This window comes from Taudactylus pleione, unplaced genomic scaffold (genome assembly GCF_031769625.1).
Source record: "Taudactylus pleione unplaced genomic scaffold, aTauple2 ptg000636l, whole genome shotgun sequence".
NCBI classification, from domain to species: Eukaryota; Metazoa; Chordata; class Amphibia; order Anura; family Myobatrachidae; genus Taudactylus; species Taudactylus pleione.
The window spans coordinates 878,354-900,432 of record NW_028285038.1 but is presented as its reverse complement, the minus strand read 5'-3'; the positions used below and the strand labels follow the sequence as shown (position 1 = coordinate 900,432).

The window sequence follows — 22,079 nt, the reverse complement described above, 5'->3', positions numbered from 1 at the left end:
GTGATGCAATCATATCTATAAGATCATATGTGTGTGGCACAAAAACTATCCAAAATAAGGGAATTGACTTCAAATTGTCGTTGAAAACTGCGACTGACTCGAGCTCCAATAAAATTGTGGATGGCCAAAAAGGATCAATCCAAGTGGCCAGATCATACGTGGGATTTGCTTTGGTCTGCATGTTATATACATTTTGCTACAAATCAGATTGTAAGCGTTGTTTTTTGTATCGCTAATAGCATCACTATTTGATTTTAAAAAGTTACAATTTTTATTCAAGTTAAATATTAAATTTCTAATTTTTTTTCTCCATCCAGTGTAGGATCTGGAATCAATACTGGGTTTGTTTTATATCTATGTATTATAATCTACACACATGCTGTACTAGTGTTATGTCTCTCCTGACTAGTTTGGGGGGGGAGGGGGCGGTATCTTTGTGTCATTTTAACCCCGCCCCCTCCATACGGACCCGCAATTCCCGGTATTATCTCACCATCCTATTATTCACTTCACTATGAAGCAGGCATGATGCAGGAGATCCATCCACAAAATCATGTCATATGACAACACAATAACTGAGTTTGCTTTATATATATATATATATATATATGCATATATATATATATATATATATATATATATATATTAGGGGTGAGCGGGTTCGGATTTCTGAAATCCGAACCCCCCCGAGCCCCCCCGATCCGAGTCAGGCTCGACTTTTCCCGCCTGACTCGGATCTGAAATCGAGGCAAAACGTCATCATCCCGCCTTCCGGGTCTCGCGGGTTTTGGATCCTATATAAGGTACCCGCGTCGGCGCCATTTTCTCACTCGGCTGTGGACAGTGAAGAGGGAGTGTGGGAGTTAGGGCTGGCTGGGCTGTGTAGTGTAGTGTAGTGTAGTGCAGAGTAGTGTTGTGCTGTGCTGCTGTTGTCCATAGGGGCTGTGTCCACTACTTCAAAGTCCATAGGGGCTGGCTGTGTTGTGCTGTGCTGCTGTTGTTAATAGGGGCTGTGTCCACTACTTCAAAGTCCATAGGGGCTGGCTGGACTGTGCTGTGCAGTCAGTTGTCCATAGGGGCTGTGTCCACTCCAAAGTCCTGTGCAGTGTCCCAGTCCTAAAGGGGTGCTGTAGTGTTGTCCAGGGGGTGCTCTGTCCATCAGGGGTGCTCCCCCCAAGTGCTATAAAAAAAATATTTTTTCTGTGTTTGTGAATTGTGTGCGCAGTAGCCGCACGTGCATCAACAAAGTAGTGCCAAGCGTGCGCCTGTGTCATCAGTAAAGGGCCGGCTGGCTTGACCGTTAAAGGGTGCTGTAACCCCCAAAGTACACTCCAAACCAAATAAAAAAATATTTTCTGTGTTTGTGAATTGTATTCGCAGTAGCCGCACGTGCATCAACAAAGTAGTGCCAAGCGTGTGCCTGTGTCATAAGTAAAGGACCGGCTGGCTTGACCGTTAAAGGGTGCTGTAACCCCCAAAGTACACTCCAGTCCAAAGCAAATAAAAAAATATTTTCTGTGTTTGTGAATTGTGTGCGCAGTAGCCGCACGTGCATCAACAAAGTAGTGCCAAGCGTGCGCCTGTGTCATAAGTAAAGGGCCGGCTGGCTTGACCGTTAAAGGGTGCTGTAACCCCCAAAGTACACTCCAAACCAAATAAAAAAATATTTTCTGTGTTTGTGAATTGTGTGCACTGTGGCTGCATGTGCATCAACAAAGGAGCAGTGCCAAGCGTGCGCCTGTGTCCCATAAGTAAAGAGCCGGCTGGCTCATTTCTTAAAGGGTGGTGTAACCCACAAAGTGCACTACTCTCCAGCAAAAATAAAAAAATATTTTCTGTGTTTGTGTGCGCCTTAGCTGCACGTATATATCAATATAACATAAATGGAGGACCAAACTTTCTCCGATAAAAATAAAATAGGGAAAGATCAAGAACCACTTCCTCCTAGTGCTGTTGCTGCTGCTGGGAGTTATTCATCATCCCAGAGAGGAAGTAGGAACACCACTACTTTTACTAAACAATTGACCCTCCAACAGTCCCTAGCGATGAGGATGAAGTACGACAGCAGTCATCCTGAAGAAAAACGTATAACTGAGTCCTTGACTGCTATGTTGGTGTTAGACGTGCGTCCGGTATCCGCCATTAGTGCTGTGGGATTTAGACAATTGATGGAGGTAGTGTGTCCCCGGTTCCAAATCCCGTCTAGATTCCACCTGCATCCTCAAAGCAGCAGCGACAAGCGTGCGTCTGTCTGTTAAAGGGTGGTGTAACCCTCAAAGTGCGCTCCACAAACAATAAAAAAATTCTTCTTTTTTTTTCTCTTTGTGAAATGTGTGGGCTGTAGCCGCATGTGCATCCTTAAAGTAGCAGCGACAAGCGTGCGTCTGTCTGTTAAAGGGTGGTGTAACCCTCAAAGTGCGCTCCACAAACAATAAAAAAATTCTTCTTTTTTTTTCTCTTTGTGAAATGTGTGGGCTGTAGCCGCACCTGCATCCTTAAAGCAGCAGCGACAAGCGTGTGTCTGTCTGTTAAAGGGTGGTGTAACCCTCAAAGTGTGCTCAACAAACAATAAAAATATTCTTCTTTTTTTTCTGTCTTTGTGAATTGTGTGGGCTGTAGCCGCACTTGCATCCTCAAAGCAGCAGCGACAAGCGTGCGTCTGTCTGTTAAAGGGTGGTGTAACCCTCAAAGTGCTCCAAAAAATAAAAAACTATTTTTTTTATGTGTTTGTGACTTGTGTGCGATGTAGCCGCACATGCATCAACACAGTAGCAGCGCCAAGCGTGCGCCTGTGTCATAAGTCAAGGGCCGGTTTGGACATCTGGTCCGGACTGAAGGACGTGCCAACAATTTCTGACAAGTCTACTGTCACTGCATATGATACTGTCCTCAAAGCAGCAGCGACAAGCATGCGTCTGTCTGTTAAAGGGTGGTGTAACCCTCAAAGTGTGCTCCACAAACAATAAAAATATTCTTCTTTTTTTTTCTGTCTTTGTGAATTGTGTGGGCTGTAGCCGCACTTGCATCCTCAAAGCAGCAGCGACAAGCGTGCGTCTGTCTGTTAAAGAGTGGTGTAACCCTCAAAGTGTGCTCCACAAACAATAAAAATATTCTTCTTTTTTTTTATGTGTTTGTGACTTGTGTGCGATGTAGCCGCATGTGCATCCTTAAAGCAGCAGCGACAATCGTGCGTCTGTCTGTTAAAGGATTACATCAGTGACAGCATCCAAGTAGGCATGTCAGACAGTCCGTACCTGTACTAGCAGGAAAAAGAAGCAATTTGGAGGTCCCTGTACAAACTGGCTCTATTTTATCTGAGTTGCCCCCCCTCCAGTGTGTACTCCGAAAGAGTGTTTAGTGCAGCCGGGAACCTTGTCAGCGAAAGGCGTAGGAGGTTGCTTCCACAAAATGTGGAGAAGATGATGTTCATAAAATGAATTATCAACTCTTCCAGGGAGACCAGCCTCCAGAACGTACAGAGGGACCTGTGGTTGTGGATTCCAGCAGGGACGAATTAATACTCTGTGAGGATGAGGATGTACACAACACTGAAGAGGGTGAGGAATCGGTGGATGAAGAGGATGAGGACGACATCTTGCCTCCGTAGAGCCAGTTTGTGCAGGGACAGATTAATTGCCAGCTTGTTTTGTGGGGGCCCAAACGAACCAATCATTTCAGCCACAGTCGTGTGGCAGACCCTGGCGCTGAAATGTTTGGTTTGTTAAAGTGTGCATGTCCTGTTTATACAACATAAGGGTGGGTGGGAGGGCCCAAGGACAATTCCATCTTGCACCTCTTTTTTTTCTTTGAATTATGTACTGTTTGGGGCCTAGTTTTTCAAACTGCCATCCTGTCTGCCACTGCAGTGTCACTCCTAGATGGACCCCGTGTTTGTGCCGCCCACTCGTATCTCTTAGCTTAGTCATCCAGCTACCTCGGTGCAACCTTTTGGATATAAAAACACTATTGTGAGGTGTGAGGTGTTCAGAATAGACTGGAAATGAGTGTAAATTAAGGTTATTGAGGTTAATAATAGCATAGGAGCAGAAAAACACACAAATTCTGTGATTTTAGCTGTTTTTATGCTTTTTAAAAAAAAAATACAGATCCAAAACCCAAAACCCAGAACCCAAAACACGGAAGGGTGGTTTTGGCAAAACCAATCCAGATCCAAAACACGAAGAAAGATCCAGATCCAAAACCAAAACACGAAAAGTGGCCGGTGCACACCCCTAATATATATATATATATATATATATATATATATATGTAATAAGTAGCATTTGTTGCTTATATAGATGAAGTTCTGGTTTTCAATGATACTAGTAGAAAAGTCTGCACAAAAACATCAACAAGCCACAGCTTATATTAATGAGGTTTTATATTCTAAAGCTTACGTGCATATAATTTCTCAAGTAGCCTGTTCTTCAATGGTAAGTGACTGTATGTAATAAAATAATACATATATGATATACACTTCTGGAAAACATGAACATGCACATAAAATTTTAATGTTGCACTAATATACATTTTTTGTCGTGATTTATGCACAATATCTATTTTGTTTTGTTGTTTTATTTTTTGTTGGTGATCTGTAGACATAAAAGTACAGTGTAAGTTTATGGGATCTATTCAGCATTAGTGTCAATGTTGTCCCGAATATTTTCAGGCAACATCGACACGATAATTTTTATATTATAATTTTTTTTTCCACCTGCTATTCAGCAATAAACTATGCAGGGACAGCGATTGCGTTAACACGCTGTTCCTGCAAAGTTCCTGAAGGTAACGTTTTCTGAAGTCTGAAAACAAAGCCGTCCTTTTCTTTTTATGCGCATGCCCGGTCATGCACTTACGTAACTTGGCCAATAGTCTCCTTCCCTGCAGTGTGAAGACTGGCAAGTTTATGTCCAGCTCTAGCTTCCCAAAATAGTCTAAATTGATCAAAATGTGTACATAGACTTTATATTAGTCTGTATACATTTATATTATGTGCTTTTATATATATATAATATATACATTTTATATATAAAAACACAATTATAAGTGTATACAGACTAATATAAAGCCTATGTACACATCTTAATCAATTTGACAGGTTTGGGAGGCTGGAAATGGACTTACACTAGCCGGTCGACACACTGCAGTCAAGGAGACTGGGGCGGGGGTGTCAAAACCCTGCAGAGTCTAATGGGAATATTTCCTTCTGTCCCTGCAGTTTTCAGGATAATTAAGGATTTTCTCCATATGATGCCATTCTGTGATGGCGTTATATAAAGTAAATATTTATCCAGTGCTGGATTAAGAGGGGGGAGGGATGAGAGGGGCGGTTGCCCCTTGCCACCCACACACAGAGGGGCCCCCGCACAGGGTCGGTGTGACCCTGCCGAGAACAGACGTCCAGTGGCACCTGTTCCCGGATGGAGACTTCAGGGCTCCGTGTGGCTTGGGGGAAGGGGGGGGGTGTGCTGGTAGGCAGGCTCATTGTGGCTTAGGGGAGGGGGTTGTTAGGCTCTGTATGTCTTGAAGGGGGTCCCCACAACTTAGTTGCCCTGGGGACCCAACAAGCCTTAATCTGTCTTGCTGAATAGCAAAAACTGTTAAACCACTGTAGAAAGCAAATTATTATCATTTGTGTTCTGCAGCGCTTTACAAAGTACATAAACAAATAGGTGACCATAGATTTACAGTACAATACAATACAGGACAAGGACATGGATAATATATATTTCTACATTAACGACCATAAAACCAACATAAGCAGCCGAGCATAAGCAACAAAGTGTTAGGTGCTCTACTGGGAGTAAGAAGTAGATAAAAGTAAAGTAGGGAGAAGCACAAGAGGGTAGAGGGCCCTGCTCACAAGAGCTTACATTCTAAAAGGGAGGGGCAAACAAACAGGTGTGACACAGATGGGGTAGACGGGTAGGAAGGAACATGCAGCAGCAAGTTAGGATGAGAGCTGGAAGGCTTTAATGAAGTAGTGGGCTAGCTCCCTACAGTGCGATACTCTGCGAGATGGGTATTAATGGAGAATATAATTGCATTATCTTCTCCATTAACCCTTTGCTGAATAGTGAAAATACGAAAAAAAAATTAGAAATTTTTCCGCATTATTTAAGTAAATATTACATTGCTGAATAGAGCCCTCGAACTTTAAAACAAAGCTATTAAAATATATTACATCTATTTTCAACAATTTAGCTGGTAACATTGTAAGAAAAGCTGTAATAGATTCTTGCTAACTCCATGCTCTTAAAAGATCTCTCACGGGAAAAACTGCATATAACACCAAAGGCAGTTACTGTAAATACTGCTAATATGTTGTTACCTGTTATATTGTCTAACCCCGGTTATCATATTAAATAGCAGCTTCTTCTATCTGAAATGTAACAGTGTGAAAATTGGAAACAAAGTAGAAATTGCTGAAACCTGTTCTAAAAAGTTTCTAAGTAAAAAACCTAATTATGGACCTTTGCACATTTAAAGAGACAGTAGCAAAATCCGTAACCGTTAAATATTCAGACACTCGAAGGAAATCGTTTCCCATTGTGAGTGAAAGGTTTGTGTATAATTTCCACCCCTCTTCCACATTAACTGATGGGAAAAAAAATGTTGAACCCAGAAGAAATTATGATATTCTTTCAATGATAATATTATTTTAATGTACATTAGGATAAAAAAAGTTTGTCAATATTCTTCTGAACCAAGACAAAATCAGAGCTAAATTTGGCTTTTAATGTGACTGTTTTGATGGCTAAATATCATTACATTTTTGTGACATTACATTATTTGCCATTAATAATTAAAATTTGGTTACTAATACATTTTGTGGTCATCTGGAATGTCTGAAAATCACACTCTGGGGATCAATCGCGGAAAGGAAACAAAATGAGCATTTCCTGCGTAGAATCGTCCATGAAATCCTGAATAAGCTGTAATCAAAGTAGAGGCAGATAGTAATAAACTGAAAATAACATGTACAATGCATAAGTATCACACAGTGCGCGTGAACCAGGGTTGATATTTTTTACTGCCAATTATAACAACATTCACTGCCTGTATTTTGCTGACACATTATTTTATTTACATGTGGGAGGAATATATTCTATGATAATAATGTCAAATGAAAGAAAAAAATAAATGTCAGCAAAAATCTGACCCCTTACCCCACCCCCCACCATAGTGTGGTTTCAACGTTTACCAACAGTTGACAAATCAGATATGAGAAAGATTGCACAAGAACCCAGATAGGTGTAATGCAAAAAAAGCCCACCAATGAATTCGGAGTCATGCACACAGGGTAGGGAAGCCTGTCTCACATGTCTCTCTTACAGCTAGGGAAGGTGCAAGTGCAAGTAGTGATGATGACGGTCACACAGATGGCATAAAATCTATAGGAGGCACGGGATTCCGCTTGTACACGCACCGTGCCCGCATTAGCTGGACGGATACTCACAGTAGCATAAGGTAGTAAATCAGGATAACGCAGCTGCCCACTTCTACAGCCTCAGAATAAGGCCCCTAATGTTGGCAGTCTGCGGAGTGAGCATGGTTGCGACATAACTATACAAAGTGTATCATCAAGCCGTAATAATGGCAATCGCACAATCCACAATTTAGTGTCCCAAACTTGACTATAAAATCATGGAGATGAAACCTGCAGCCTTATGGACATATTTTGAAAAAATATGAGTAGCCATGGTGATAGTGACATGGGGAGCAGAGACAGACATGGGGCCCAGAGACAGACATGGGGAGCAGAGACAGACATGGGGAGCAGAGACAGACATGGGGAGCAGAGACAGACATGGGGAGCAGAGACAGACATGGGGACGAGAGACAGACATGGGGCCCAGAGACAGACATATCTCCCAACTTTCTGCAGCCGGGACATGTATCCATAAATCAGATTGTCACACCTTCGTTGGGACAATTGGGAGGTATGCTAAGTACTACAAGTTCTAGCAAGTACCGACAGCCATGGACTATGGGTTTGTGCAGGATGCAGTTAAGATGCCAGCGGTCAAAATCCCGGTGCCAGAATCCCAACCCATGGCAAAGTAGTGGTGCCGGAACATGACATCAATTGAGATGCCGATGCCGGAATCCTGAATGTAAGTATAGCGGGGCGGGTCAGATTTAGGTTGTCGGTGGGGGTTTTAGGTACTACCAGGAGGGTTAGGTTTAGGCTGCAGGGAGGGTTAGGGTTAAGCTGCAGGCAGGTGGGGTTAGGTACCACCGGGGGGTGGGATTGGGGTGGTGGTTAGGGGCTAGGGTTAGGCACTAAGGGGGGCGGGTTAGGTTTAGGCACTAATGGGGAGGGTTAAGGTTAGGGTGTGAAGGGGGGGTTAGGATACTTACCAAGCCACTGTCGGTCTTCTGGCCGCTGACATCCCAACTGCTGGTCTCTCGTATGTGCAGATCTACAAGTGCCAGCATATTTTAGCCATTTAAAAGTACCTAATAGTAATAGAACCATATATACAAACTCATAGCAAATGTTGTATAATCTTAAATAAAATAAATACACACCAAAATCCCTTGTTTACCACTTTAGTATTCACCAAATTACGAAAAATGGAATGAATATGTTTTTTTTTAAAATGGTTATAATTTTTATAAAAGTAGAACCAGAGTCTGGACTTTCCGTGCTGCAGCGCATGTGCGAGACGGCATACGCACAATCCCCGAAGTCTGGCCTGGTAAAGCCGTAAATCAACTCATACCACTCCGTCAGCTACCCCTGGCGATATTATATTAATAAATGATGGAAATACTGATATGATGGGGTGCATGATTGTGATATGAACATTCTGAAGTACTATTGGCTGCATGATAACCTAACCCCTATCACGCTCCAATTATACTGACATGGGCCTAAAAATAAAAAAGCAGAGAGCACTGTAAGTCGCACTCATGTCACCTCCTACGGGCACAACTAAACAGAATGGTGCAAAATAAGATTAAATGATTATAGATGCAGAACAATCCTATGTAACCATCACATCAAACTTGCAAATAACTAGGATTTCTTCCAGGGGCGTTTCTAGAGAGGAGGTGGCCTGTGGGCAGTCTCCGACACTGGCCCCCTTCTCTCTGCCCGGCAGCGCACTGAGCTGTGCGCAGCCAGCGCCGGAGTTATAGACTCTGGGCACTAGAGTGTGCCCAGAGTCTATAGTGTATGTACAGATCACCAGGAAAATGGCCGCAGCTGCCATTTTCCCTGTACTGCGCATGCGCAAACGATGGGAAAATGGCTGCCGTGGCCATTTTCCTGTCGTATTACAATCCCGGACCCCCGCGCCGACGTTGACTCCGGAGAGGTAAGTAATATTATGGGTGCAGGGTATGCGGTGCGGGGCCCCCCTGGACCCAGGGGCCCATGTTCACTGCACACCCTGCACCCATTATAGATACACCCCTGATTTCTTCTATTTTACACATCCACTATTAAAGCGAGGGTTTTCAGGGCTACCATTAATAAAAAGTTAAGGTGTTTTAGTTCAATAAAACTTTCAACTAATTAATTTTGCTTTTGCTGCAGTAGGTTTTCAAAATGTGTTTTCAGCTTCTTGACAAAGCCATTAGCCCAGGAGCGCAGCACCTCACTCTACCTCAATTACTTTTTTACAAAACACAAGACGTGTCATTTTCTTTTGGGTTTATGCATTGAACTAAAGCAGATCAAACTGTATAATTCCAAGGTTTAATATCATGGAAACTTATTTTCAACTTCTGCACAATGTTCATTATCATTAGTAATGGAGCTGGCACTAACAGGTCTGCCAATTCCATCACCAGGACATATACAACAATATGTGCACATCCAATATAAATACCTATGAAAATACTCCCTAAAAGGGGACCAGAAATACCAGACACAAAGAAGAAACTACAATAAAAGAATAGAAAAAAAAAAAATAAAAGCAAAAAAATATCTTAGGAAAAGTGAAATTAGAAACTGAAAATCATCTGTCATGTATGTAACTAACATGCAGTAACGGACAGATAAGTGATACTCACTTTATTAGACTTATGACATTACAGTAGGACGTGTAACACACCTGCATTTTGTAAGCTGTGTTTTTTGTGTATCTGTAGTGTTCATTCTAGCACCCTGCACCTGTCACAACCTGTGCTGTTCCCCTTTCTTGCCTGGGATGGCACTCTCTGCACTGGTGCTTCTAGCACAATTTGGTCTGTATCTCAGCAGTTTGTTGCATTAGCTGAGTGTGCTAGAAGCACCAGAGCAGAGAGCGACACTCCAGGCAGGAAAGAGGAACTGCAATGGGCTGTGACAGGTGCAGGGTGCTAGAATGAACAGTAGTCTGTACATCACTGTATATATCTGCTGTATTATTACATCCATTAAAGTCTCAGATCTGCACTGTCACATTCGTGTTTTTCCAAGAGAAGTCTTCTACTCATGAATTCTGTATGGAGCATTTCTCACCTGTCGAGAAAAATCTGCACTGTCTCGTGTCCATCACCGTTAATATCTCCAGCGCAATAACCACATCCTTATTAAAGCCTATTGATGTTTCCTATTGAAAAGCCACGGCCCAGGAAGTGATTGATGTTCGGTAAATTTCAGCTAATATCAGCATAAAAAATACTTAGATGTGTTTGATTGTGATTTCTAACTCTCCAGGAATGTCTGTGAGATTCCTGAAGTCAAGGGAGACCTTCTAGTCTACCAGGAGTGCAGGCCACCTTCCCAGATCCAGCTTTTCTTTCTGGAAAGTGAGCAAGAGAAGGGCCTTGATGACGCGTTTCACTGCAAAATGTGTCACCATAGCCTCCCCCACTACACGATGATGCATCACTATGGACCTACCCGCTCTACGTAATGAATAGCATCTTTTGGCAGCAGTTACCCCCTTGGATCATCTCCTCCAAGATCTCACAGATAGGAGGTCCATAACATAGGTAGGTATGTTCTAGACAGAATGTTCATGAAAATGTGATTCCATTTTTCATTAGTGTTTCTAGATTGTAGAAGTACACTGCTAGATAAAGTAATTGTGATACCAGCCTTAGGTAGCTAGTACATACTTCATATTAATATAAATGGTGTTATCCTCGTAACTATATGCAAGAAGAGTTAGGCAATCGCTGGCTCTCCAGCTCATCTATTTAGCAGGACTGGTAGTTCTATATACTATCTGAGCTGTTGCTTAAGCCCATGTAAGGATACATAGAAGTGATCTGAGGCTCCAGTATGGCAATGCTTTTGTATGCAGCTTTAAATTGTGTTCTTGACTAGTGAGCATTCTGTAATACAGTTAATTGACTGAAGAGATGATAAGTGGTGCATTACTGCCGACAAGTGCAATTAGTAATACATAGGTGGACTCTATTTGTTAATATACTAACTATTTACTGTCCTAAGAAGATTTGTATGCCAGGAATCGGGTATGATTTACCGCCGGACCCATGCCCGGCAGTTGGAATCCCGACAGCGGCATCCCGGCAGAGGAGAAAATCCCGATCGTCAAAGGTAAGTATATATTAACCTATTTCTACCCCCTAACCCTAACCCTCCCTTAGGGATGCCTAACCTTCCCCCCCAGTGCCTAACCTTAATTCCCCCCTTCCCCGCCGCCTAAACCTAACCCCCCCTTTCCCGCCGCCTAAACCTAAGTCCTCCCCGGGGTGCCTAATGCTAACTCCCCTACCCCTAGCCTAAACCTAACCTCCCGGGGGGGTGCCTAACCCTCAGTCCCCCCCGGGAACCCTAAACCTAACCCTCCCCCCCGCGGCTATCCGCGCTCGGTGTCCCTTTGATCGGGATGCCGGGCGTCGGCCTCCCGGCGTATGTCTAATGACAGGCGTCGGCATACCGACGCCTGTCTTTAGACCCTTGCCGGGATATGACAGTCGGGAAGCCAGCTGTCGGGATTAGGTCCATCGGCTTCCCGACTGCATACCATATGCCATTGCGCAAAATGTATATATACAGCGTGGACATTAAGATCCCCTCCTGGGTTTATTCCATCATGATGCTGAAGACAGCATTTATTCTGTACAGTAGATATTGTTTCCAGCATTAATATATTTACTCGCTACACTAGCGCTTCCTTAAAGACCATGACACTGAAAATGAACCTTATATTGCTAGCATAATATGGGTGCAACAGGGATACTTTCAAGAAATTAGCTGAAATAATAATAATAAAAACAACAACAGAGCCCTATGTACTAATGGCAACATATGTAACATGTAATTATTACATACAATGTAGTTCTGCTAAGCACAAACTGAGCAGAGGTGGCCGACAGGCCGAGGACAGTCACAAGGAGGATGGGAGATACGAGTTGTCATTCTGCCTGTGCAGCTCTCCTCCTTCTGGCCCTCCCAGGGAATGCTGTGCAAAGCGACAAATCATTTATTTTATTTACTTACTATACACAATGATATGCAGGAGTGTTTCTGTCATTAGGTGACTAAAGGGGATCTAAGAGGGCATTACTAACTACTTAAATGAGCCTTCTAAACCCCTGCCAGCTTACGGATTTAATTATGTCCCTCAAAATGGAACCTTGTTTTGCAAAACTAGATGCATTCATGCACTTAATCATCAATAAACAAGGAACGGCATGCACCCTCCCAACTCCCCCCATCAGACAGGGCTCATGTCACATGGTGCACATTAGTCCAAAACGTAGATGCCCGACATCTTGATCGACCACAAAGTCATGTTCTTACCTGTGGAAATTTGCAAAAGCAAGATGTCACAAGAGAGCAATTGCAGAGCCCCTTTATAAACTGACCCTTACTTTTTTCAGAATTAAATACAGTATAACAAATCTCAAAACATTTACAAAGGTAATATCAGGGCAAAATTAACATCACCTGCAACCTGCCTAAACCTAGTCCCCGATCACTGGCACACATACTGCCATTCAGAACCGTAGCTAGGGTAGTGCGGCCGGTGCCATCGCACAGGGCACCACAGGTCAGGGGGCGCTCTTTGGTCCTGTCAAATTTCTGTTTATCATCATTCTTGCTTGTAGCTTCCTCTTATTTCATCCCCACCATCTCCTGGCCTCTCCTATCTCTTTCCTGGCCCTTCCCCATGAGGCCATTCCCCTTCTTTGGGTGCATTATGTCCCTTTGAAAAATGAGGGGGGCGCCAATGCTCTTCTGGCATAGGGCACCAAAAAGTCTAGTTTACGGCTCTGCTGCCATTGTACACACATTCTGTCAAACAGATCCTATCATTGGGCAATCTGTGGTGTTACAAAAAAAACATACTATAAATGAAACCACAGTTGAAAATAAACTAAGCAGTATTTTAAGGGGAAACATTTGGAAATGTTCTATTTCAAGAAAGGGGCGGCTGTAAATTACTTCACACACGCCGAGATCCAATTATGGTTTTCAGGAGTGAAGAGCAGGCGTCTTCATAGCTATGCGTTGCTTGACATCTAGGTGAAAGGTGTTTTGAGGTATGGATCCAGTGTTTTGTAAATTGCCTCCTTACAAAGAAATAGATAAAGCTGAAATAATAAAAAATCTTCTATTTTTGGGCAAAACTGAAGAAAAAACTCCCACTATTGCTAACCGTATGGATTTCATTGATACATTGATAAGTCAGCAACTAAATTGGTGGAATACATTTTTTAATTCTACATCTATCATCCCAATAGTTTTTCCTGTAACATGACTGTATTTTACCAAATAACACCAATTAAAGCGCAGAAACTGCTACTGCACAGACAAGTGACAGACTGAGAATTGTGTGAATACAGAGCCTGAGCTGCCCGTATATACTGTAAGCTGTGACTTTAGATCCTAAAACTTTGTTTTGTGGCCTACAGTAAATTTGGTAAACTCCATGTACAATGACTAATAAATAATTCCTCATTTAACCCTCCCATCATGATAAATGTGTCTGTTGTTACAACTCTCATAAGGGGCTCTATTTATTAACATTATTTTTACTAAAATAAAGTGAAAAAGGGTGTTTTCACACCCTTTTCACATTATTTTAGTTTCACCTGTAGTTACTATAGTGCAATTGGAGTAGAATTAGTAAAATTCTACTCCAACCCCTAATTATCACTTATTTTTAGTAAAGCAGATCGCATTTCCCATAATTGTAATGGGAAATGTGATCCGACCAGAGTTACTAAAAATAAATTGTAAAAAAATACCGGGGGAAGCCCTGTGATAATAACGCCACCTGGAGGTGGCGTTATCCAGGGTCTCCCCCGGTTACCGGGCTCCCACTCTGCTCTAACGGGGAGAGCAGAGGCGGGAGCCGGTACCAGTAATCAGCTGTGTGGTCTAAATAGACCGCAAGCTGATTGCTGTAAAAAAAAGAAAAAAAAAATTAAACATTTTTTTTTTTTACTTACCTGAATCCAGAGACCGGTGATGGCTCCTCTCCGGTCAGCTGGTCTCCCACAGTGCACTGCTGCCCGGTCATCAGGTGATCGGGTCCCAGTGCAGTATGGGAGATCACCTGATCGGGAAGCCCGGAGAAGATCACCGGAGGCCAGGAGGATGCAGGTAAGTGTAATGAAGGGAGAAGGGGGGAGGGGGGGTCGCGGGGGTCCGCGATCGCGGGGGGCAGGGATTAGCGCCAGGGGGTGGGGCTTAGCGTCGGTGGGGGGTAGCAGCGACGGTGGGTCAGCGCATGCGCGGGCTCTTAGTCGCGGTATTTTTCCCAAAAATACCGCGACTAGAGTGCGGATGGGATCCGCAGGGACAGAGCTTTATCGCAAGCTCTGTCCCTGCAAGGGATTTATAGTAAATCCCTGTGATATTGCCTGAATTCGCAATGCGAATTCACTCGGTAATATCACACTACAATCCGCATTCAATATGCGGATTGTAGTAAATAGAGCCCAAGAAGTTGCCCAATTCCTTCTATTTCTCAGTTAGACCATCTGTTTACGCATAGTAAAAGTTTTGCCACAAACTTATTTAAATCATTTCTGACATCCCACAATTCCAGCAACTGTTAGATGGTCCCATTAAAATATTATGTGATAAAATAAAAATACATGCAACCATATCAACAAGAAGAAAACATAACACTACTGAATGACAGCCCTGTCTGACAGAATAATGAAAAAGTGAATGTAATCTTGTTGTTATGTCAATTGAAAAATAAAAATAATGCCTGAAGATGATTATATATAATTATACATTTATGTGCGCTGATATATTTAGCATTTTCCTTGGCAGGTAATATTTTCTGTACTCAAGGTTTGTCTAACAAGGTAAGATTTATCTTCTTAAGCCAAGATAATTAGCCTTGACCGATCTAAGGGCAAAAATACATGTGTCAAAATATTCTCCTTTATCCCACACTCAGCACTATTAGTACAGGTGGAATTCAAACTTCGGGAGCCTTCATTACCAAAATCCTACAAATTGAATGGATTACTGAGGTAGCACGCTTGAAAATATAGGAGATTAAGTGCAGGAAATGAGCAGCCTAATTACCTCATGGATGCGACAATCCCAGCTTTATGCAGTTTTTGTATACGGACACCAAATGCAACAGAACTTCTTTGAAATGGCGCAGCCAGCGGAATATCGTAAGATATCATTAACAGCACACAAACGCACAGAGAGTGCATCAATACAGATGTATCAACATACATCTAGCCTCCTTGTGCGTTAAACAGCCCTTCTAGTTGGCGCCATGCTGCGACGTTACTCGGTAGCGCAGAGCGTTTTTCCATGTGACGTTCAACCTTCAAATGCATCATATTCGCAAATAGGTGCTGATAGGACACACAAGCTTCTGCTGATTAAAATGATATGCAGCATGTCTATGTTCTGCTATTTATGCACCCAAGGAAGGCCGGATGTCAGACGAACCCAATTCCCTACGATCGGGGCTATTGGCAGGTATGATTAATATTACAAAATGATGCCTGAACAAGCGTTTTAAGATAAAAATATGATATAGCAATAGCATACTTACCGACATTTCACACCCTCCTTCCGGGAGGGAGCTGTCGGGCTTCCCAGGCGGGGGGCGGGTTGCAGCAAAAGCGGGTGTGACCAGGCGATGACACGTATTTAGGGGCAGAGCATGGGGGCGTGGCATCGTGATTGCATCATTGTGGCTCCACCCCTATTCACAATGCCATTATTAATGGCATTGTGAGGCAGGAGGCGGGGCCGCGTTGACGCGATTCAGCGCAAATCGCATCTCCGGCCCCTCCGCTGCCGGGATTCATACTGTAAGTGCAGGGCGGGGCACTGGGGCGCGGGAGGCTTGCCTACCTTCCTGCCTTTCCGGGGGGCTGGGAGCAGCACCCGATTTTCGGGAGTCTCCCAGCCGAATCAGGAGGGTAGGCAAGTATGAGCAATAGCTATTAATTAAGTCGGTGGCCATAACGTAATAGCAGGCTACACTTTTTTACCTTCTGCCATTAACATTTCCAGCATGACCCACAATTCTGCAAATATAGGCAGTGGTTGATTTCACAGAGCAATCCCGCAAAGTGCGATGTGGGTGCACCCCTGTGCAAGCTCTAGCTGGACAAATAACCAAATCTATGAATGAGAAACAAATGTTCTGCAGGTCCGCAAAGTTTGCTGCTAGTATATTACCCTCTGCAACTAAATCAAATCAATTTTACATTTCATTTGCGATGCTGCTTATTTTAAACTGTGTTGCCCGTGTAAAAAAAAAAAACATTCACAGCTCCAGTAACTTTTTTTTTTTTTTAACACTTACTCTGCATTACTTTTCAGCTTTATAATGCGAAACCTCGTTTTTACCATCCACGTCAAAGTGTCAGTACTGCCAGAAGAAAAAATATGTTCTCATTGTAAAGTTTGAAGGAGAATACTGTAAGATAATGTTGGAGAGAAATATTTCTTCCATTAACCCCTTGACCCTTTCACTTAATGGCTTCTTGCTCTGAAAGGATCAACAAACAAGACTCTATCCGAGATCCCAAACCAGACGTAACCCAAGGAGGAAGGTCTTTGCAATTACATGAAAAAGTTTCCTAGTACTAGAGCTGTGATATACAATACATTTAATCTAACAGCCAGTCGGTCTGCTCACTACCTGTGATAGATTTTGTTCAAATTCCTCCGCAACATTGGAATTGCAAGTATTGTTCTACTCTCCCGGGTCAACCAAATAGGGGAGCTGGTATTATTTGCGTAGCTGGAGTGTGTTTCACATTTCATGTTCAGCAAAGGAACTTAGCATTAAAACGATTTCTGTGTTAAATATCCGGTGTTTGTTCCCACGCAGTGTTGTACAATGGGGTCCCTTGGCCCACGAGACCACAAAATACCCTTTTGTGTAATACTGATACAAGAATAAAAGGCAATTCTTATTACAGAATATACATAAGCGTTTTGGGGGTTAATTGGAAGAATTACTTCTAATGTCTTAGAATTTTTTGCATACCATTTCAAAACAGAGCAAATCCATGCAAGAGTTGGGGCTTACTTATTAAGTACATATGCCAGATCATTAGGCCACTGCAGTATTTGGTTATTGTCTTTGGTGAAGCAAAACAAAGGTACAGTACGGTGAAAGGACGGAACAGACGGCATGCCAGCTGCTGCTAAAATACCATCAACCGAGGTCTAATAATAACAACATGACCGAAGGCTTCTTAACCTCAACGTTCAAGACACTTGAAAATGGGAAACAAAAGTATTTAGGGTATGTAGGGTTTCTGTCATTCTAACCCAAGGTACAAGCGGACGTAAAAGGTAACAACAAGTAAGGGGCTGTGTTTAAGAACTTTGAAATGCTTGTATGTTATTTATACCTATAATGGAGTGAAAACTTTAGTTGGAAAAATAAACCTGACAGACAGCAGTCTCACACTGACAGACAGCAGTCTCACACTGACAGACAGCAGTCTCACACTGACAGACAGCAGTCTCACACTGATCTAATTTATAGGCCGTTTTAGTTAACCAAAACTAAGCTGTCACAGTGTCCAAATCAACCTTCTCTCATTGTGCTAAAAACATAACTTGTCACAGGTACATTTTCTTGGCTACTTGACAAACAAGATGTGGAGGAACCAAATGAGCGTGTAGCGACTATATTTGTGAAGTTACAGAATAAGCCTGTATTACCAGTGAAATGTGTGAATGTTAGACTATCACATACTGTACATCTCATTTTTCTGTTCCATTGCACATCAGGGGGGGCATATTTAACAATATTTTAACAATCTTCTTACATTTACCTTTAAAACAGTCCTCATAGACAGCTATAGGGGTTGTTTTTGCGAATGATACCTGCTGCGGTACCATCATTACAATACCAACATTTTATAAAACAAGGTGGCGTTTGAGTGTGAGGGATTGGCAGCAAATTGCGCTTAAACAAATGTGGCCCTATAACAGGGCTGACTGGGACTAAATATAGGCCCTGGCATTTACAGCACACAGGCCCACTTCGCGTCGGCACCTGGCATGGACTCCTCCCCTTACTATTCCCGACTCCTCCCACTTCTTAGTCTATACAAATATAATTAATATCAGAACACCATACAGGTAGACATTATTCTCTGTATTAAAATGCACACAACAGAGCTCATCGGCAGAGGAGGTCCAAAATACCTGTATGATAATCCCACATATCAGTGTGTGCTGGGAGCTCTTTATTCCTCATCAGATATTACAGTCCCCTCTACTGTAAATAATAAGATAATAAAATAACCCTCATTTTTGTGTGTGATGGGATTTGATAATTAAATTAATAGCTTCTCTCTATACTATTCCTGCCAGTCTGCAGTCTCCACAGACTATCACTTTCCAGCCTTTCTAATGCCTTTCTAATGCTAGTGCTCAAAACCCTACTTTTAAAAAAAAAATTCTATAATGTTTTCTTGTGTGTACTAAATAAAAATACAAATTACCTGTATGGTGATTTCTCTGCAACAGGTGACCTCTGAAGAAATTATCCTACTTGGACAATGTCTTCAGGCGGTATTCACTATTCATGCTGGAGATCACATGGTCCAGAAAATGCCTATTTGTGTAGCAATATAACCAATGTCATCATCATACAACAGAGCCTCCTTCCTTCCTGTGTTACTGAAGCTCCCTACATCACTCCAGCCACTTGTCCCATGTCCCCTACGTCACTCCAGCCACTTGTCCCATGTCCCCTACGTCACTCCAGCCACTTGTCCCATGTCCCCTACTTCACTCCAGCCACATGCCTCATGTCTCTTCTCCAGTCCCGTCACTCTAGCCACATGCCCTGTGTCTCCCTGCCAGCACACTGGCACTTTAGCCACATGCCCAGTGCCCCCACCAGCCCCCTTTGCCACTCCAGTTCAGCCACATGCCCCGTGTGTCCCTTCCAGCCCCTCTGTCACTTTAGCCACATGCCTCGTGTCCCCTCCAGCCCACTCTCTAACTCCAATCACATGCCCCTAGCGTCCCCTCCAGCCCCATCTGCCACTCCAGCCCCATGCCCTGTATCCCGCCCCGCTCCCTGTCACTCCAACCAAATGTCCTGTGTGTCCCCTCCAGCCCCCTGTCACCTGCCTTGTGTGTCCCCTTTGTCACTCCTACCACATGCCCTGTGCCTGCCCCCCCAGCTCTGTCATTCAAAGCACATGTCCTGTGTGCCCCCTCTGTCAATTGCTTTTCTCCCCACTTGTCCTCTATGTTGTCAGAAAGTGCCTGTCAGCCTACCATGAGCTTCACTCCACTAGTTACTTACCACAAATCATTGGCGACCTTTTTCATAAACTGCTGTTTAGCTCCTCCACTGCAGAGTGCGCTCGCGTCGTGATGTCATCTCGTGCTCGTACGTGGCTTGATGTCCATTTGCTCTGAAGGCATGGGAGGCGGAGCTTGTAGGAATGCTTCCTCTGCCTCCTCCCGGTCTGGGCTAGCGGCGCTAAGTCCACTGCTGCTGGGCAGCCCTGCATGCCAGGTCACAGGAGGTACCTGGACTCCGACCTTCCTGAGAACTCCCCCGCCCCGCCACCGCAATGCCCGGCGGCCGCGTCATGATGTCACTACGCGGCCGCGTCATGATGCTGCCATCTGACTCAGCTTAATGCAACAGCAGTACCGCCCGGGAGGCAGTGCTGCCCGGGCGGTCTTGCACACTTCAAGCCCGGCCCATCTGGCCATCGGCCCTTCTGGCATTTGCCAGAATTGCCCGATGGCCAGTCTGGCCCTGCCCTATAACATGCAAAGGACCATACTTCTCAGGTAAAAACATCATCAAAGGTGTAAATGTGGCTGAGATTTGAATGTATAATAACTCAGTATTGTGGCAGAAGTAGATTATGGACATATATGAATAGGAGTATGGAGACCATGCCTTGTGCTGGGTATACACTGAGACGACGGATCGGTCAGCAGACTGATGCGCCATCACAGAGGCACATTGGTAAGCCATACACACTTATCAATGGGCTGCTCGATATGTTGGGCTGACATCACAATTGGACGGGCATTGCAATTTGCCCACACAGTTGTGAGGTCAGTGTCTGCAAACCCTGTAGCAAGTGTATGGGCAGTCGGCGGGTCACCCGTACTTGCACCCATATATATTTTTCAGACATCGGCTGTGCTGCAGGGGACAGAAATATCGGGTGTACACACCCGCTGATAGATAGCTCGTCGACACATTGAAAGATATATCTTGAAAGGGGGGTATTTATGAAGGCTTGGAGAGAGATAAAAATACCAACCAATCAGCTCCAAACTGTCACTTTACAGGCTGCGTTTGAAAAATGACAGATAGGAGTTGATTAGTTGGTACTTTATCTCTCTCCAAGCTATGAATACCCCCATTAATGTGTACCCAGCTTTATGTATTTTATTTTTCAAATATATTTACACAAAAATAATATGAAAAACATCCTTGTAGAGAAAAATGTATATAAATGTACTCCTCTGTACACTTGTCTTTCAGTTCTACTTCTGGATGGCATATGGTTCCACCTCCAAGTGACACATTCAGGGTTTATAGCCATAGAAGTACAGTTAATACACAAATACAGAATACTGTAATACATTCAAACTGATTTTTTTCAACCATATATTTCATGTGCATTAGACTATTTGTATGCATCAGACTCCTTGTTCAAGCCCTGACAAGCATAATTAGAAGTGTTGGGAGTGCCCCCCGTGGGCCTATAATATTATAACTTCTGATCTATTTCTGATATTTATTTATTAACAGTTTCTTATATAGCGCAGCATATTCCGTTGCGCTTTACAATTGGAACATTAATAGAACAAAACTGGGTAATAACAAACAGATATATAGGTAGGAAGGCCCTGCTCGCAAGCTTACAATCTATAGGGAAATAGGCATTGATACACAAGGATAGGTGCTATATATTGCATTTTGGTCCAGCCAGAATGCAGAGTTTCTTAGTTGGCTGCATGATTAAGTCACACAGGAATATCGACCAAATGTCACGAGAATGTGAGAGAAAGATGATGTGTGAGATTGTGTGTGGACTGTAAATGGGGATGTAATTAGATATGTTATTGAGATAAGTTCAGACTGAAGGCCCAAGTCTGAACTTCCAGATCCACTGTGCATGCATAAACCAGTGAGCCGGGTCACGCATGCCAACGTCTTTCAGACTCTGCCCCCTCTGGGGCAGTATTGCAGCAACAGCTGAGTATCGCTCCGCTGCCCCGTTGTGGTTTAATTGATGAAGTGATAGGTGGTTTACTATCATCACTCATGGCAGCCCTATCACCATAAATTAATAATTAAGTCAGCAAGTTCTGTATTCATGTAGTATCCTAGAGAAGAGGCAATAAGTTGTACCCACTAAGGATGAGTTACGTGGGTATCGTTGTAAATATTGTCCTCTACAGGAGAATCTCTAGTTCTCCTGTAAAGGACAATATTATTTTAAGTATTTTTTTAAACTATCAACTCAGCAACCACCACCCAGGGGTTCTGGGAATAGCCCCAGGCTTCAGCCCAGCATTGGGTGCCCTGGAGAGGGGGGTCCCTCATTTCCCCAGGAATCCCCGGTCTAGGCTGACTAGTTAGGGGGGATGAATGTTTCGACCGGGGGAACCCCGTCAAGTGTGTCCCCTGGCTGTAGCATTTCCCCCCTGCCAGTGA

The 22,079-nt window shown here is 43.4% G+C and overlaps 1 protein-coding gene across 1 annotated transcript in view; it reads right to left on the bottom strand.

Moving 5' to 3' along the window:
- Nucleotides 1-12,628: 12,628 nt before the first annotated feature.
- Nucleotides 12,629-22,079, bottom strand: part of LOC148479116 (ADP-ribose glycohydrolase MACROD2-like) — an 878,670-nt gene continuing 869,219 nt past the window's right edge. Inside the window, exon 5 of the mRNA XM_088454937.1 lies at nt 12,629-12,712. Within this exon, the coding sequence (XP_088311063.1) occupies nt 12,657-12,712 (56 nt within the window). The 3' untranslated portion in view covers nt 12,629-12,656. The remainder of the gene's footprint in view (nt 12,713-22,079) is intronic.